The sequence below is a fragment of the Silurus meridionalis genome, chromosome 16 (genome assembly GCF_014805685.1).
Source record: "Silurus meridionalis isolate SWU-2019-XX chromosome 16, ASM1480568v1, whole genome shotgun sequence".
Lineage (NCBI taxonomy): Eukaryota > Metazoa > Chordata > Actinopteri > Siluriformes > Siluridae > Silurus > Silurus meridionalis.
Genome location: NC_060899.1, coordinates 13,065,016 through 13,082,705, shown reverse-complemented (window position 1 = coordinate 13,082,705; position 17,690 = coordinate 13,065,016). Strand labels below are relative to the sequence as shown.

Genomic DNA, 17,690 nt, shown 5'->3' with positions numbered 1-17,690 from the left:
GGCTGATTGAAAATATGTGCTGTATCTGCTTTAGAATAAATCACCCTGAATTTAATTGTTGTTTACTTCGAATTATAGCAAGACATGACGATGGCTTTAGGACCTTTAAGGAGACTATTCTATTTATATTCTAGTCTGTTTATGAGGAGTCCAAATGGCAGAAATATAATGAAACAACTTTTTAAAAAGTTCGGGCAGGGATCGAACCCCAGCCATTAGGGTTGCACAAGCCTTAGTGCCGGTCCCAAGCCCAGATAAATGGGGAGGGTTGCGTTAGGAAGGGCTTCCAGCGTAAAAACGTGCCAAATCAAACATGCGGATGGTCCGCTGTGGCGACCCCTAATGGGAGAAGTTTTACAGCTTTGCAGACATTAACAGTATTTATTATTATTATTATTATTATTATTATTATTATTATTATTATTACGTTTTTTAATGATTAAACTTGCCACAATGCCTTTTCTTCCAAGCGATGCTATCTAGGCTACCGTTTATCTCCTTGCATCCTTCTGGCAAACAAAAAGAAAGAAAGAAAGTAAGGCAGGGTGTTGATCACATGATGAACCCAGAAAGCAATTTAGTTTCCCACAATTTTACTGACATGGATTAGCTACATGATTGTATGTTTATCGTTTTCCTCGCACGTATTTAAAATGACAAAACCCTGTATAGGGTTAATATTTGAAACAGAGCTTGGTACATTGGACACAGCTAGAGGCCGTAGATTCATGGCTCCTCCTTCAGCTTTTAGGAAAACATTCCAGTCAAAGGAGAGAGCCAGAGAATAAGAAACTTCAGCAGTTGTTCCTGTTCATGGTCACTTCTTTGATCACTTCTGCAAAGATATACATCTCTAGGGTTTGTGCCTAGAGCAAACTGCAAGGGCCTCGCAAACATTTTTCAGTCCTGGGGCTGCACGAAGACGAGTTTAAAGGTGTCCCACATCTGAACTCACAATGAAAGCAGGCTTCTTCTTTTCTGTCCTCCTCAGCATGCTTGCTCAGCTCTCTCAGGCCCAGTACCAATACCAGAACCTGATGAACTACCTGGAAAGCCGAATGGCTGCTTTGGAGGTAAGAGAGTAATTGCCAGATGCCAATCACACTTATCTCTAAACATAACGGAAGCTTGTATATCTGCTGTCTGTAATGATGTTATTTTTTCATTTCTCTCGAAAATCCATTTGGACTTGAATTTACTTCCTATTCTTTCAGAATTTATCAGTGAGCAAATTACTATGGAGGCACCGTCTAAAAGAAGTATAAACAGAATTAATTGACCGTGCTGTAATTAGCAGTACATACACACTGAATGGAAAATTTTCTGCCTTAAGCATTTTTTGAACCACTTTACGCATGTATTATTTTTTAAAACTATCCAGGCTCTTTAGTTGGTTTTTAGAATTGAAAACTGCATGTTAAATATTTAATTGAAATAAAAATAGATCATTTATGTGTGGAAGTATTATAAGTAAAAAAATAAAATAAAACATTTTACCTGAATAAAAAAAAAAAAAAAAAAAACTAACATCCATGTGGAAAATCTAAAATATTAATCATCAAAATTATGGAAATAAATTCTGGGAAAAACGTACAGCAATTAAATACAGTATGCAATTGATTTTGGATGTATAAATGTTTATTTAAACAAATAACTAATTAATGCATCCCGATAAACAATTTTTTTAAATCTAATTAAAATGGCAAATAATCTGAGGAGTAACACAAGAATGCTTTATGTTCATTTAGAACAATGGTCTAAAAATGATTGATGCCTGTGAGACCTTTGAAACCACGAATGAAAGGGTTAACCGATTTATTACAACCGTTTTAAAAAACAGCTGATAAACCTGTGAAGAAAAGCGGTTTAACACTGTTACAGACTACCAGTGTGATGCGCAGTGCTGCATTGACCAACAAAATCCCATTCCACACCAGACGCAAGTGCTAACCTCAGCATATTTGTTATCAGTGAAATGGAGCACATCCTTCCTTATGCATTATTTATAATCCAGACGTGCAAATTATAGTATGCACATTGCATACAGTTTGCATACTACAAACAATTCTGACACTTGGGTAACAATATTTGTTCAAACGCACCAATAAAAATACGGTTTTATTTCCTATACTGTTAACTCATCTTCTAATGTGCCAATATAGAGGACCATAATTACTGCACTACATAGATTAAACCTCCTTGCTCTAGTATTTGCTCAATCAATATATAATTCCACTTCTCTCTGCCTCAAAGGGAAGTAACATTACCTGATAATCATACAGCAGCGATGACTTCGTTTAACTCCGATAACGATTGGCAAAGGAAGCGCGCATCATTTACCAGTGGTTGGACAAGTTCGTAAATTCTTCGTACCAATGCATCGCACATTAGGATTGATTCCATCAGCCACCTGGTGTGGATGGAATGATTTGGGAAATGGCCAAAGAATTAAGGGAATTATTATGTTCCAATGGTGGCTGGATGTGCTATTAGAAGGGAGGGTTAAAATCTAATCTTAATCAATAGCATTAGACACTGAAGCCATTAGAGATGAGCAATGAGTTATCTATCAATGTCTCATTAACGGCATAATGAGGTGTAGGGCAAAAAAATGGCAATTGCACAAAACACACACACACACATGCATATATACAGACTCACACACAAACCTAGCCACCCGCAGGCATCCTTGTAGACAGATGTGTTTTGTGTCATGCGGCGGAATCGATAGCAGAAGCAGGGTGAAATGCAAGTCGTTATAAGAGGCAAGGTTCAGGTGATCAGCAAACGTTCTTGCTGACAAGGACCATAATCAGGAACTAGGAAACGGCACAAAGACTCAAACCTAGGAAGGAATCACAATATCAAGGCTAGGTTCAGGAAAACAAGATACACTAAGCTATACTTTGCATTTGGTGAATGTTAACAGTCTGATTATATACTATACAGGAAGTGTATACTGTATTATTTACTGTATTCCTAAGCAGTTCTGTAGGCCAGTGTGGAAGCTGCAGTTCATGCTTGGCTGAAGCTTTCGTCTTTTTAAAATCTCCTTAAACCTCAAACTCCACCAATGAAATCCTAAATAAATTTGCACCTATGCAACTAAAACCAGACATTACGTGTGTCCTAAAACAGGTCCCATATTGTGACAATTTTTTTTTTGTCACAGCATCTCATCAACGTTTTTGTTTGTTTGTGTCCAGGAACGTATTGCATCATGGCAAGAGCAGAACAACCGTTACAACACTGACCTGAAGCAGTTCAAGAATCAGGCTGCAGATCTGCTGCATAAACTGGGCAGTGAACATGAAAAGCTGCGAGAGGAGCTGGAGGGAGCTGGGGTGCGGGTGGACCGAGTTGAGAAAGAGATGGACTACATCGAAACCAAATACCCACCAAAACCTTGTGTTAAAGCGGTGGACAAAATGCTGGAACAAAAGCCTGTGACGAAGGAAAGGAAGAAGAAGGATGAGTTTTTTGAGATTTCAGGTAAGGTAAACTGGAATTGAGATAAAGAGATCTTCGGATGTGCATCATCATCATCAAGCTGCACAAGATCACTTAATCCTGGTTACATTAGAAGGCAGGAATTTCTTGAAGCTACATCAAATTCCTATTAATAAGATGCCTTATCTTGTAGTGGTTTGTTTTACACTGCTTCTTTTGACAAGAGCTTGTGCAGATCTTTTAACGGCAAACACCCACTTTGTCCAAACTTTTTTTATCACTTCGATGAGAAAACCAGAACGATCTATGGGATGTCTTAGGTAAATATTTCATGCAAATTGCTGCAACAGATGCTGCAATGGTTCAAAGAGTGTGACCGGTTTTTGCCAGTTTTGCTACAGTATGCTACAGAATGTACAAGTGCTTTGTTTGATCTGCTGAATTACTTTCCTACATCCAGGTGCATCTGGGGCACCGACCCCTAAATTGAAGAGAAGCCAAAATTCTAAACATCTCTTTACATGAGAAATGTTCACATGCTTTCCTCATTTTGTTCTACATCCTCTATACCAAGCTTAGTATAATCCCATTTTATATCAGGAGATAAATCACATTTTCCATTTTCCGCTCTGCTGTAATGTTCTTATAGTGAAGCTAGAACAAATGCTAATTTACTAAGGCCAGACCAGAGGTTTGTTACATAGGGGAATATAGTTCCATCTATATACTCTATAATTTTTGTGTGCTAAATATTTTTCACATCAGCAGCTTTCCAACAGCTTTCTCATTCAACCTTCTGAAGAACAAAATAAAATAAAGAAATCCAGACCCACTCTGGTATTTCCTGCACAAATTGTTATTCATTACTCAATTCCATACAGCCTGGAAAGAGTCCATTAGTATCTGTGAGTTAGTTTGTTCTGGCACGTTGGTTATTTTGAGGAACAGGATCATGGCTCGGAGCGTCGCCGGCCAGTCCACAGGTCAGATGAGGTTCTGTTCAAACTCAGCTCATATTGAAAAAGTCCTCTATCATGTACAGAGAGCTGGATCATTCCATCTCGTGATGGATGTTCTGTTCCTCTAGGCTGCAATGTCTTATTGATTTTAGGACAAAGCAAAGATGACGTCTGCAGCTAAACCAGACTATTTCCTTAAGATGTAAGTTCACTTTTTCCCTCAAAACTGTCACAAATCACTTGAAATATGACACCTTTGAAACAGCTAAAGGCTTTTGCAGTCCTCTAAAATTTTCGGAAGCATCTAAGCTGTGCTCTATAGTGACCTTAAAAATAAAGGCTTTTCAGGACTTGCAAGCAACACCTTGCTTTCAGGTCGGTGAGAAAAAAAAGAGAAGTAGAAAAGGCTTGGTATAGAGTGGTAGATAAATGCCCTCTTATGATAATTTTTAGGGCTGCATCTATACTACTTTCACCTCGGCCTCATTTCCATTGAGTTAACAGCTTCTTTTTTTTCTCGGTAGTTGTGAGTGAATATTTCTAGGAAGCAATTTTTTGTGTGTTATTGATTCTGACTGCAGAATTTACTACCTCAGGCTAGATGTGTTTTCCTCCAGGTTGAAGTTTTCCTTCAGGTACATCCTGGCCTGGAATGTTCTGAATAATTTGTTTAGGTAAATGTTATTTCTGAAGCATTTCTTCAAAAAATTCAACAATTGAAAAATACAGATCTTTATATTGCATACTTTTTGTGTATATTTTTTTGTTTGTTAAAGCTAATTTATCATTTTTTGGAATTGGTGTAAAAAAAAAAGATGTATCTGTACAGATGAGTCTGTATCTTACTAATTTCTGTATTCAAGTGCATTTGCTTTAGTGTGGTAGTATGGTGGTTAAGATGTTGGAATTCTAATCAAATCCCAGCACTGCAAAGTTGCTGCTCCTGAGCCCTTAATCAAAACCTTTAAGACTTACAAAGTGATAATGGGTAAATCTATTTCAGTGACTACAGGATTGAAATACATATACAGGTTGGTATTATAAGTTTGGCACTGCACACTGAGGGTGATTAATTTGTTTCCTCACAGTTTGCGTCGACATCGTGTCAAGTATCCGCGCCATGAAGATCGTGAAAAGGCTGGGCAGCACCAAAGGAGCTTGGACCAAGGATTCCAAAACAGCAAAGGTCTACGTCTTTAATGGAACTTCTGAGGACACTTTGTATGAGTTCAGCTCAGTAAAAGAGCTCTCTGCATCATCTGGCATGTCCAAAGGCAAGCAGATAACCCTCCCTATGGCATGGAATGGTACAGGCCATGCTGTCTATGATGGCTTTCTTTACTATGTGACTGAGAGATCAGAATTGCAAGTGATCAAGTTCCATCTGGAGAACAGCTCTGTGGTGGACAGTGCCGTGCTTCCGGTACAGGACCAGTTGTCAGTGTACAGTTTCAATCCTGAGACCATGGTGGACTTGATTGCAGATGAGGAAGGACTTTGGGCATTGTACACTGTTGGAGATACTATTAACCTTGCCAAGATGGACTCTGATACACTGGACATCGAGCAAATGTGGGAAACATCATGCTCCAGGAACAATGCTGAAGCAGCATTTTTTGTTTGTGGCACACTCTACGTGGTCTACAACACTAGACCCCCCAGCCGCTCCAGAGTTCAGTGTGTATTTGATGTTAATGACATGGTAACACCCGGAGAAGCCCCACTTGTCTACTTCCCTAGGCGGTACGGAGGTCACTCAAGCCTGAAGTACAATCCTGTGGAGAAGCAGGTCTATGCCTGGGATGATGGATATCAGATTCTCTACAGGATGGCCCTGAAGAAGAAGCTCTGGGCCATAATGCCACCTCCAGAGGAATAACTGCAGATGCAACGAGACTACTAAGAAAAACCTGACCAAAAAGATTGTACACAAGAGTATACTTACTGTATCAACACAACTTTAAAAATGTAGAACTTTTGAATAGCTCACACAAGTTAAATATGAAAATCTGACCATATGTTGAGGCGAAATGCAAAATCAGTGCCTAATATGGTGTTACAGCTATTTTCAGTATTTTTTTATAGAAATTTCTAGAAAATGCTCCTAGGATGGGTAAAACAATACATAAATAAATACAATTTACATACTTCTCACTGAATATTTGTTTAATAAAAAAGCTATTTACATAATTAGGCACATAATTATCAAATTTTGGCGACTTATTGGAGCAAAAAAGTGTAGACTTTCGGTCTAACAATTTTACTTTAATCAATATAGTATTCCAGCTGTTATTTATTGGTATAATAAGTTTAATAATTTTGGCTTGTGATTTGTAAAACAACAAATTTAGAAAATGCTTCAGACTATTGCTTGATGGACCCCACACTTGGAGAACAATGGTTCTAGGGTAACGTAAGTTCAGCTGAGGTAGCCAGATTGAAAACCTCATGCAGCCAGTGTTTATTGAATGACATGCATCCAACCTGGGAAAAAGGACATATGAAAATGTCTCTATTTCTTATGTATCTATAAATGTCTCAAGACTTGATTGCAATACCAGTTAGGACTCATTGCGATGAAGTATGACAAAGCAGAATGACTGAAACGACTCATCTGACAACTTTATTTCTGCTTGTATGAAATAGAAGAACAGTTGTTCAACAGTTTTCTTGGAAAATTGGAAAGTTGTTCAATTCACAAAGGAGAGGAAAAAAATAAGAGGTTCATAAACCGCACACACCAGAAAGTAATTTGTACCCATTTCACAGATTCCACCTACAACAGCAACAGGTTGTGTCTATAGTGCCGGGGCCTGAGGACATCAGAAACATGGTTCGGTACAGGTAGGAATCAAAAACAGTACATCAATTTGTCAAGTCATCAAACAGTTACCTGCAGTTATTCACCAAAATGTTAGATCTATTTCTTAACATAGAAACATGTAAACCTCAACAGCTGTAATGTATGATGGCTAATAAAGGAGGTTTCATATTCTAATTAATAACTACTTTCAAAACAATGATGTTATTTCCAGGGATTGCAAAAGGAAAGTCATTTAGGGAGTTCAGTCCACATGTGTTTATCACTTGGAGCTCTGCCGCATAAGTTATGTCCACTGAAAGCCTCAATGAGTGAGTCCTGATTTAAAACACACTGCTACACTGGGATGCCTTCCGGAAAGCATCCAAAAAGAAAATGTCTTTTGAATCTAATGCAGTCTCAATGTGTTCTTTACTCTAAAGGTTCGATTTCGAAGCAAAGAAGGACATCTAGAGTGACTTGTCTCCACACGTTGGGCACTAAACCTAATGTGTATCTACATTATGGTGTAGAACATAAACGTGCTGGCTTGGAAAAACCTTTATATGGCAAAACCCTGATATTTTCTCACATATACTCCTCAAATGATATGCACATGTTTTCCCCTAAGCCCAAAAAAAGCTTTTTTTGCAGACCTGCCAACCCTGAAAAGCAATAACATGCTTGCTGAAGTCAGGGATTTTACAGTAACCACTAGATGCATGGGATCAAAACCCCATTTTTTTTAAATCACTTTTTAATTATCATTACATTTTAGTTTCATTTGTAAAGCATTAGATTTGGCACTTCATTATATTTTTATGGAGCTCTTTTATAGGAAATATCTCTTTATATCCTGTGTCTTCTATAATAAATTGTCAAATCTAAAAGTTATCAGTTTTATTTCACATTATTGAGCTAAAAAAAATCAGATTTACATTTTCAAAAAGTGAGAACGTGTCATTAGAGTAAGAAAAATAACAGGAGATTAACAGAGATTAGATGAGAACACACTTATCAATAAGCAAAGGAGGAAAAGGGGCGAAGCTAAAAGAAAGTCAATTAACTGTTTCATTTATTCATTCATTCATTCATTCATTCATTCATTCATTCATTCATGTACATTTTTACTAAGGGAAAAAACCCAAAGCTGGCTCTTTATGGCATAATTTTAAGTGATAACTCATAGCAGTAACAGTCTATTTGAAGGTCCTAGGGTAAAGAAGATTGGCAGGTCTGTTTTTGGTGGTTTACTGTAATTTGGCTGCAGCAACATCTGATGGTTTTTCCCAGAATGCCACACAAATAGCATCATAAAATTGTATATTACAGTCAAAACAAGAAGAAAGAACGTCAGTAATGGTGTTAAAATGTGAAAACATCAAATCACAAAGACAAATATAGGCTTGATTAGATTCTTAGGTAGAACAGTTTTGAACAACAACAAGAAAATTACTTGATTAGACGATGTACAAAACGATATATTTAATTTAAATGGTTTTGAATTGAATTTGAATATATATATATATATATATATATATATATATATATATATATATATATATATATATATGTTATATATTTCTGTGCTCTTATTAGGTATGATGTTTGTTACTATTTCACAGGAAATGCCACTGTTCATCTGCCTCATAGTTTCAATCACACCATAATATAACAGTTGGATTGGCTACATTAAATGTTGTGTGCTAGGTAGACTGTGTAATTGATAAGAGATGCGTTTACTTTTAACTGCAAAAGTCCCAATTATTTCAAATTGCCTTTGCCAGCATCCATCTTTTTCATTGTGTGCTTCTTTTTTTTCCCTTCCTTGTCAGGTCGAGCATTTCAAAACTGCTGTGATCTGCATTTTTACAGAGGGAAGGAATCATAAATGGAACTCGTCAGTGTAAAAAAAAAAAACGTGTTTGTTAAGCGTGACACATACAGTCAACAGCCAAGGTATTATAGCCATAATGAATAAATATCTCGTATGTACGTGTAGAGCACTTGTTGGTAAACTGCTGGAGTGCACAGCGCCTTCTGAGGAGTCGAAATGGCTTCAAAAGTGGTAGTGTTATGTGTGCAATTCGCTTTTCAGAGACCCTAATTCACACTTGATTTATAATTGCCGCACTGTAAATCTAGAATAATTTGTTATATATGTATATATTATACATGTGTGTGTTTAAGTGTTTCATTTTGTGCTCCAAATAGACCACGCTTATGAAAGGTTTATTTTGATGACCTTATATACACTTCATGTGCCCTTGATGTTCAGGTATAAGACCTGTTTGAAACGAACATGATGGCATGTTGATAAAATTACAGCAAAAGAAAAAAAGGTTAATATGAGTTTCCACTATTAAACTACATCTTTAGCAGAAATGGAGTTCGAAAAATACAGAGACACTACTGAGAACATGAGTACTAACATACTGACCTACAGTTGGTAACTTAATCAATTTGAACAGAGATAAATGTATAGGTTTCTATTCTATCATCCAGCAATAACACCAAGCCAATCTTTAAAATATCTCTATTTGGAGACAGTGAGGAAAGCGCACTTGAGAACATTGTGCTCGGCCGAAACGCCTCTCGATTTTTTTTTTTTTAATGACAAAATGAACACAATTCTGTTTACGACATCAATAAAGCTCAGGACAGCGATTGTAAAAGTCTCAACAACATCAGTGTTAAGTCAGATTTTCCTTCCCAAAATAATATGGAGAGGTTTTTTCATATATAATAGCTGACAATTAATTTTCCTCCTCTACTGTTATCACTTCTCACTGCCTTAGATTGAGTCCCTTTTTCCGTTTTGGCTTGAATCATTCTTCCTTTCACTGCTCAGACACTCGGCTCTCGGAGATAAGCTCTTTCGTTTTTTTTTTTTCTTTTTTTCTCCAACCAGCGAGCACTGAGTAATGTGATCATCTTGCAAAGGAAAACTTCAACCTCTTGAAGTGATGTTTCCGATAATGCCATGGTCAGCTTTCATCCACCTTTTGAAGGCAGAAAAAAACTTCTTCTGCTGCACCGAAAAAGGCGTCACGCTTCATGAAAGATTTGTGCACAAGGCCTCAGAGAGCTGGAGAAACCAAGGAGACCTGAAGATGGCAGGGATTTTTACGTTCTGGTTTTGTTTTTGTTGCTTTTTTTTTCTCAGGCACACAGACAGACAGCAGGAAAAGGGAGCCAGGTCTTCTGGGTCACATGTGTTTCCATTCAAGGGCTTGCAGGCGCTTTGGGGGAAGGGCATGAGCCCTGACTGTCAAAACTAGCCGTCCTGGTTTTCCACTGGAAAAAACGAGAACATGGGGAAAGTTAGCAAGTTTTAAAAACAATCACCACACCATTCACTACACGTATGAAAAGCTGACTCTGAGAAGCGCACAAGAATTCCAATGTACATGTACTGCAATGAAATTAACTTGGAACTTGCAAGATGCAGAACACATAAGCATAATGCACTAGTGATTTATTAAACATTAAAGACATCACTGTTTTACAAACTATTTTTACAGGATAGGTCGTGTTTATATATTAATATATAATAAAACATTGCACACAGTCTCTGAATTATTCATTGCAAGTCATCTTCAAAGGCACCAGGCATGGACTGAATCATAATGACCCGAGGTGTTTTTTTTGGACCATATTATTTCCTCTGATTATTCCCTACCACCCTTCCAAATCCAGGGCTCCACTAGATTTAAATAAACCTATAGTATTTTCCACCAAGGAAGCTAAAAAAAGGAGGCAAACCTCTTTTTCAGATTTCTTGGGCTCCAGCAAGGGGTGCCAGTGTGCAATGGGTTTGCGTGGGTACGCCAGCATCTCATTCCAGTGGTCTCTGCTGAGGCCCTCGGCTTCGCACCCGACACGGTTCACACCAATGATCTCGTTATGACCCACCCTGGTAAAAGGAAAAGCATGGTGTACACAACATGGGTTATATGTATACCAGTTATTTTTATTATATCATTTAGAACATAAAGCATGGTGGTGGTTTATAAAAAAAGGCAAATTTTAAATTTCTGTTGTCTAAGAAGATCGCAGTCTATCTGTCTATCTATCTATCTGTCTATCTATCTATCTGTCTGTCTGTCTGTCTGTCTGTCTGTCTGTCTGTCTGTCTGTCTGTCTATCTATCTATCTATCTATCTATCTATCTATCTATCTATCTATCTATCTATCTATCTATCACTTGTGCTCATCATAAAAGCATTTCTCGTTGCTTTGAACAAATTGCGATTACTTTGTTATATTCATTTCAGTGATTGTGAACAATTGTCTGTTGTTTTCTACATTATCAACTGTTTATGTCCTGTTGATTAAAATATATTATACTGGTTCTCAACCCTCAAAACATCTCAGCATCAGTTCATTGCATGAGCCATCAAATGGAAAATAGTTAAACCAGTTGTCATAATCTATCAAGCTTATGTAATGTGTACATTTGTGCTGTTGAAATTCATAGATGCAGATGACACAAGAAATCCAGCCTTGTGCATTTTCAGTCATTGTAATCCACACTGTGGTTTACATCAGAAAATACTGAAACCTTGCACTTTGCAACCTTGCATCATACTGACCACATGCCTAAACATTCACACAAATACCTTTGAGAGATGAACAAAGGATTTTGAGAAAGGTACAGGCTTTTGCAAGCACAATAATCCATTGTGATGTGCTGTTTGTACTAATTGTTAAAAAAAAAAAAAAAGCCCTTTCTGGTTTGCAAATATTAAGAATAATTCGAGAAATGCTCCAATACAACTGAGAAAAACTGTAAACTCATATTATAAGATTTATAGTTCTATGGCCTCTACAGCCCTATAAATAATTTCATTATATAATTAATTATATAACACCTTATATAACATTAAAAGTTGTGAATGCAGTATAAAAAAGGAAACAACATATTGCTGTATAAATAAGCTGTGTTGCCATGTTTCTTTTCCAAAATAACCCTGTCAAATGCTCTGATTGGTCAGAAGGTGGTTTTCTATAGTAACAACGACTTTTATGGCAGACGCCTATCTTTTTTAATTAGCACTGCTGAAAGGAGTCTTTAATATCAGCTTTTTTACAGTCAGAGTTCAAGCATTGAATTGAAGTTTTCTAGCATTGGGGAAATCTTTAGGATTAAAGAAAGAGGAGACAAAACGAGGATGGTGGTGAAACAAATATTTACAGGTACTATAATGAAAGTAGATGACAAGAGCTTACTTCTTTTAAAGCCATTCCACAGCCTAAATGATATCATTATTGAGAAATGATGGATTTTCAATTATTAAAAAAATGGCATATTTATTTATGGCTATATCCTAACATTTTTCCTTCACTTTAAACTATGCCAATCAATGGCCTGTGCACAAAGCCAACTCCATGAAGATATGCTTCACATAGGTTGGAGTGAAAGTAAAACTTTTGACATTGATCCTACTGCACCACAAGCCTTGTCACCTCACCTACATCAGTAACCGACTTTACTAACACTCACCTTATTACTGAATGAACCCAAATCTCCACAACCACACTTCAAAATCTAGTGAAACAACTTCCCAGAAGAGTGGAGGTTATTGTACCAGCAAATGGAGACTAAATGTGGAATAGGACATTGAAAAAGCACATATGTATCTTTCACCAACCAGGCATAATATTAAGCTTTTATAACTAAGAACGGTAAGTGAATAACACTGAATGTCTCTTTATCATGGCAGCTGTTAGTAGGTGGAATATTATTAGGCAGCAAGTGAACATTTTGTTCGCGAAGTTGTGTTTGAAGCAGGAAAAATGGGCAAGGGTAAGGATTTGAGCGAGTTTGACGAAAACTTTAGCTCTTGTGGGCTGTTCCAGGTCTGCTGTGGAACAGTGGTGAACCAGAGACAGGGTCATGGGTGGCCAAGTGTTGATGATGCACATGGGGAGCGAAGGCTGATCGGTGTGATCCGATTCAACAGACGAGCTCCTGTAGCTAGAATTACTTAAGAAGTTTATGCTGTTAATGCTCGATGGGTCAGAACTGCTTTGGCAGCAAAAGGGGAAACCAAAACAATATTAGGCAGCTGGTCATAATGTTATGCCTGATAGGTGTATGTCAGACAAAACAAAACTGTATAGTGTGTAAAACGTTTGTATGTGATGCTTATTGGTAGCCTTGAGAAAGTCAAAGATTGAGAGAAAGTAAAAGAGAGAGAGAGAGAGAGAGAGAGAGAGAGAGAGAGAGAGAGAGAGAGAGAGAGAGAGAGAGCAAGCCTTTTCATTTCATTTTCTATTAGACCTAGGGTCATTTCAAGGTTTAGAATGTGATGTTTGGACTAAAAGTGGATTGGATGGCACACACACAAATATATATATTTATTTGTGCATATATAGTGTATATGTCCTATAAAGCTATAATCTCTTATTACCAGAACACATTATAATGCTGTCTACTGTAGACTTCATAGGCATTTTTTCCGTTATCACAAAACTATATTTGGTTCAATTATCAATTATTCACCAATTATCAATTTTTTAAAAATTTTTGCCGTGTGCTATACTTACTCAAGTCCAAATATCACACAAACAGCACTAGCATTTCAAGCTCTCTATAAACAGAGACTCCCTGTGACTACCACTACCTTCTCCTGACCTTTTCCTCCAAGCCACAATGTGAATGTCTGTGTCACTTTCTATTTTTCTCTCTGGCACACCACCTCTTTCTGTGTTCTCCCTTTGAATCTGCGACATGTGACGAACATGTTGCCGAGCAAAACAAAAACGAAAGGTCAGAGCACATGTTTAGTTCATGTTTGCGGGCTCGAAACTGATTAATGTACAGCTTATTCACCATAAGGACATTATCAGGCTTGCGGTGGATAAACGGGGTAATTTTGCCTATCTGGGTCAAGGACTATAATTCTGACTTAATCAAGAGATGTTTTGATGTGATCTGAACTGATATTATCCAGAGGACCTTGAGGACTATGGGCAGAGATGTTTAATAAAGCAATTTATTCCTGTTGCTTCAATTACCTATAAAAGGGCTATAATGATCTCCAAGACATTTACTCCTACTCTTTAAACTCCATTTTAAATCTGGCTCATTTCCTTTAGAAATGGGGGTTCAGGGGACATAGCCAGGGGGTCTGAAATGTCATAACAGCTAAGTATTATAAAAGTATTATCAGTATTATCACTAAAATTTACTATTGTGTCCTAGTTATTAGACTATTTGACAGGGCATTTGAATTGAATGGGTTGAATCCAAAACTCAAATTCAAAAACCAGACATTTATAATGATACCAATTAGGATTTCATGTGTTCTGTCATTGGAAGGTTCACGAATAATGTGAACTATAGTTTAAATGAATGTGATTGACAAAATATTATTATACGCTTTTAAAAAATAACGTTGTTCAACCAAAATATTCCTCAACATGCATAATGTTTCTTCGGCAACTAAAACTGCTGTAGGCAATAATAAAAAAACTAATGATTGCATTCTTCATTAATAAATGACAATACATTTGTGAAACATCCATGAGACATGTTCTTGTTATGAAACCTTATTTCATCAGAAGCCCCTTTCCCTGTTCTTAAAGTTACATTTTGTGATGTAAATTTGTGTCAGTGTAAAAAAAAATATATAAAAGCTATATAATAATACAAAAAATTTAACCGAGGAACCAGAAAGCACAAACTAATTTTTCTTGAAAAATCTCACCAAAGTTCACCAAAGTTCAATTAACATGTCCTTAATGAAAACATTTGTTTGGGTTTCTATTTTTAATAATCATTTTTTAGAACAAACTCATTAACGTAAGCCAAACTTGTATGAATCAACACCTTCTGTTATTACATGTGCAACATATATGCACTTATATAAACATTTTCTTTTATACTAAACACTAGTGAATGTCAAATATTTGTAGATCTACATGTATTCATATATTTCTGTAAAATGTGATGCTTTCATGTAAATTCTTGAGTGAATTGTGATATTAATTGTAAAGCACTAATAACCTTTAATAGCAATACTAACTAACCTTTACAACCCCAGTCATAATAAAAAAATTCCAGATATACAAAATTCTCGACCATGAACCCTGAATTGGAATGAGTTGGCATTTACATACAGGTCGTAGTCCATGACGGAGATGTGCAGGCTGACTTGATCCATGTTCTCTGGGGGGATGTCGAAAATGATGGCTTCATTGTATGTGGGGTTGAGTGTATTCTTTTTGATGGTGGTCTTCTTCTTTTTCAAACGTTTCCCATCACAAATAAGAGATACTTTCACATATGGATCTGTGCAAACACAGGGATTATAACCGTGAAAAAATCTAATTAGCAAATCGATTTCTCCTGCAAACTGTTACCACAAAGTCAGAAACACCCGATTGTATTAGATGTCTTTGAATGCTAGCAAGTGATTTTCCCTTTACTTGAGCTAGAAGACGCAATCCTGTTCCAGCATGATAATGCCCCTGTGCACAGAGCCAGCTCTATGAAGATAGCATGGGTTGGAACACTTCCTGGGACGAAATGAGGAAGAATCTTTGAGAGGAACCAGTCTCAAAAGAAAGCCCATCCTTATTTGGGTATTATTACAGTACAGTAGTCCAATTACTTTTTACTGTATAGGATTTGTTGCTAATACTTCTAAAATGTCTGAGCAGAGGCATGTGTTACAGTTTTTCTCAGTTGCTTTTTGAGCATTTCTTAGATCACAAATGAAATTCTCAAAACTGCTCGTTTAACCTCCACATCATGGAGTGAATTGTGCACATCATTAAAGCATTCCTACATTAGCAATTTTGTTTGTCATGTTGATTAAAATATATTATACTGGTTTTACCTGAATAATTTTAATCCCCAAAACAAAAAATTATCAACTAGTTCCCTAAAACAGGTCAAAGGTGAATAGAAATAATTCAACTATGTGGAGCAGGAGGTCCAAAGGACTGGATTTTCAGTAAGAAGGCTACCACTTAAAAATTTGCTTTGTTAGACTAGTGATAAATCAACTTAATATTCAGAGAGTGATGCGGCTGAGATTTAGTTCTTTACTGATCCCAGCCGTACAACACAATCCACTATCATTATTGCATACTGATTTCCCAAAGTTACCGATCAGTGGGAGATTTGTACAATTTATTATTTTTGTGCATCAGTCAGGCGCAAAAACTACTCCCGGCTCGAGCGGAACAAATTGGATAGGGGATGTTTGACTCAGACATTGAATGTGCTTTAGGCACATTCTAATAGCTCGGGTTTACTGCACGTGACTTGAATCTGCCAGTGACATGAAACATTAATTTTTTTTGTCAGATATCACTGCTATTAGTAACCATTATGTATAATGAGATGTTTCATTTTTACATTCATTGCTTCGAGCTTACGTTGAATGCCACTGTATTTGATAGTAAGACATAGGTTTAATGATGCCGGACTGGCAAAATAAAATTTTACCTATATCTATCAGGTTAATAAAAAATTCATAGGAAACATACATTATATACACTGCAGGGACAAATATCTATGACTAAATCTATGACTATTTTTTTAAGGATTAAGATTTTGGAGTGAGTTTGTGAAGATTTTGTGCTCATTCACCCACGAGGGGTGCTTGTAAACTCAGGGACTGATGTAGATTAGGTGGGGTGCTCTATTGTAGGCCACTGAAGATCTTCCACCCCAACCTATGTAAAGCATATCTCCATGGAGCTGGCTTTTGTGCACAGCGACATTTGGGTCTCCAAATTTAGGTAAAGTGAAAATGTAACGTGACCGCAATGTAGTGTGGCTATTTAATTCAAAGTAAGGTTTAATCGACATAACGCAATACATTTCAAGAAGGGGAACTATATACATTTTTTAAAAGAGAATACTACCTGAATAGCCTGTGATGTCCATTGCCTTGAGGTTCCTGCACTTGATAACAGTGAGTGTAAGTCTCCCAGCTGTAGGCAAGTAGCATAGCGAGAACATGATCTCCCCAAGGTCCACGCTCTCCTGTCTCACACACACACACAAACACAATGTCAGTGTACTAAAAAAAAATCAAGCTGTGGAAAAACTGAATGAGCAGGAAAAGTCAGCGAGTCTGACTCAGTGAGCATGATGAATACTGACTTTTTTTTTTTTAAACCAAGATTTTTTTCCTTTATAAAACAAGCTCACAGCAAAATCATGTCCATTCATTAAAGCCAAGCAGAAAAGCAAATCTCATGCACATGACAACTTTAATAGAACACAAAAATATGCTATTCAGCTCATGCAGAATGATTATTATAAGGAACGTAGAGATCAATTAAGTAACATTGCCCTGGGAAAATTCACAAATTGACATTTTCTAGCATATAAATATATATATATTTATATACACACACACTCTCTCCCTATTTATGCTGGAATTATGCATTTTTCTAGTTTTTGTGTCTGGTTATCACCAACAGTTGAATAAAGGAGAAAGATTGCTCTGTGATTG

At 36.8% G+C, this 17,690-nt stretch overlaps 2 protein-coding genes across 3 annotated transcripts in view; one reads left to right on the top strand and one right to left on the bottom strand.

The window, feature by feature from the left end:
- Positions 1-754: 754 nt before the first annotated feature.
- On the top strand, positions 755-6,559 carry olfml3a (olfactomedin-like 3a). Its single transcript, XM_046869376.1, has 3 exons — positions 755-1,073; positions 3,207-3,492; positions 5,498-6,559. The coding sequence occupies exons 1-3, from the start codon at positions 957-959 to the stop codon at positions 6,286-6,288; spliced, it is 1,194 nt and encodes a 397-aa protein (XP_046725332.1). The 5' UTR covers positions 755-956; the 3' UTR covers positions 6,289-6,559.
- Positions 6,560-6,697: 138 nt separating this feature from the next.
- Positions 6,698-17,690, bottom strand: part of syt6a (synaptotagmin VIa) — a 74,551-nt gene continuing 63,558 nt past the window's right edge. Inside the window, exons 4-7 of one of the 2 annotated variants that reach the window (XM_046869375.1) lie at positions 17,095-17,215; positions 15,337-15,508; positions 10,975-11,125; positions 6,698-10,506 (exon numbers count right to left, since the gene is read on the bottom strand). In XM_046869375.1, the coding sequence (XP_046725331.1) occupies positions 10,435-10,506; positions 10,975-11,125; positions 15,337-15,508; positions 17,095-17,215 (516 nt within the window). In that variant the 3' untranslated portion in view covers positions 6,698-10,434. Of the gene's footprint in view, positions 11,126-15,336; positions 15,509-17,094; positions 17,216-17,690 lie in introns of both variants that reach the window. The other variant, XM_046869374.1, reaches the window with a different exon arrangement.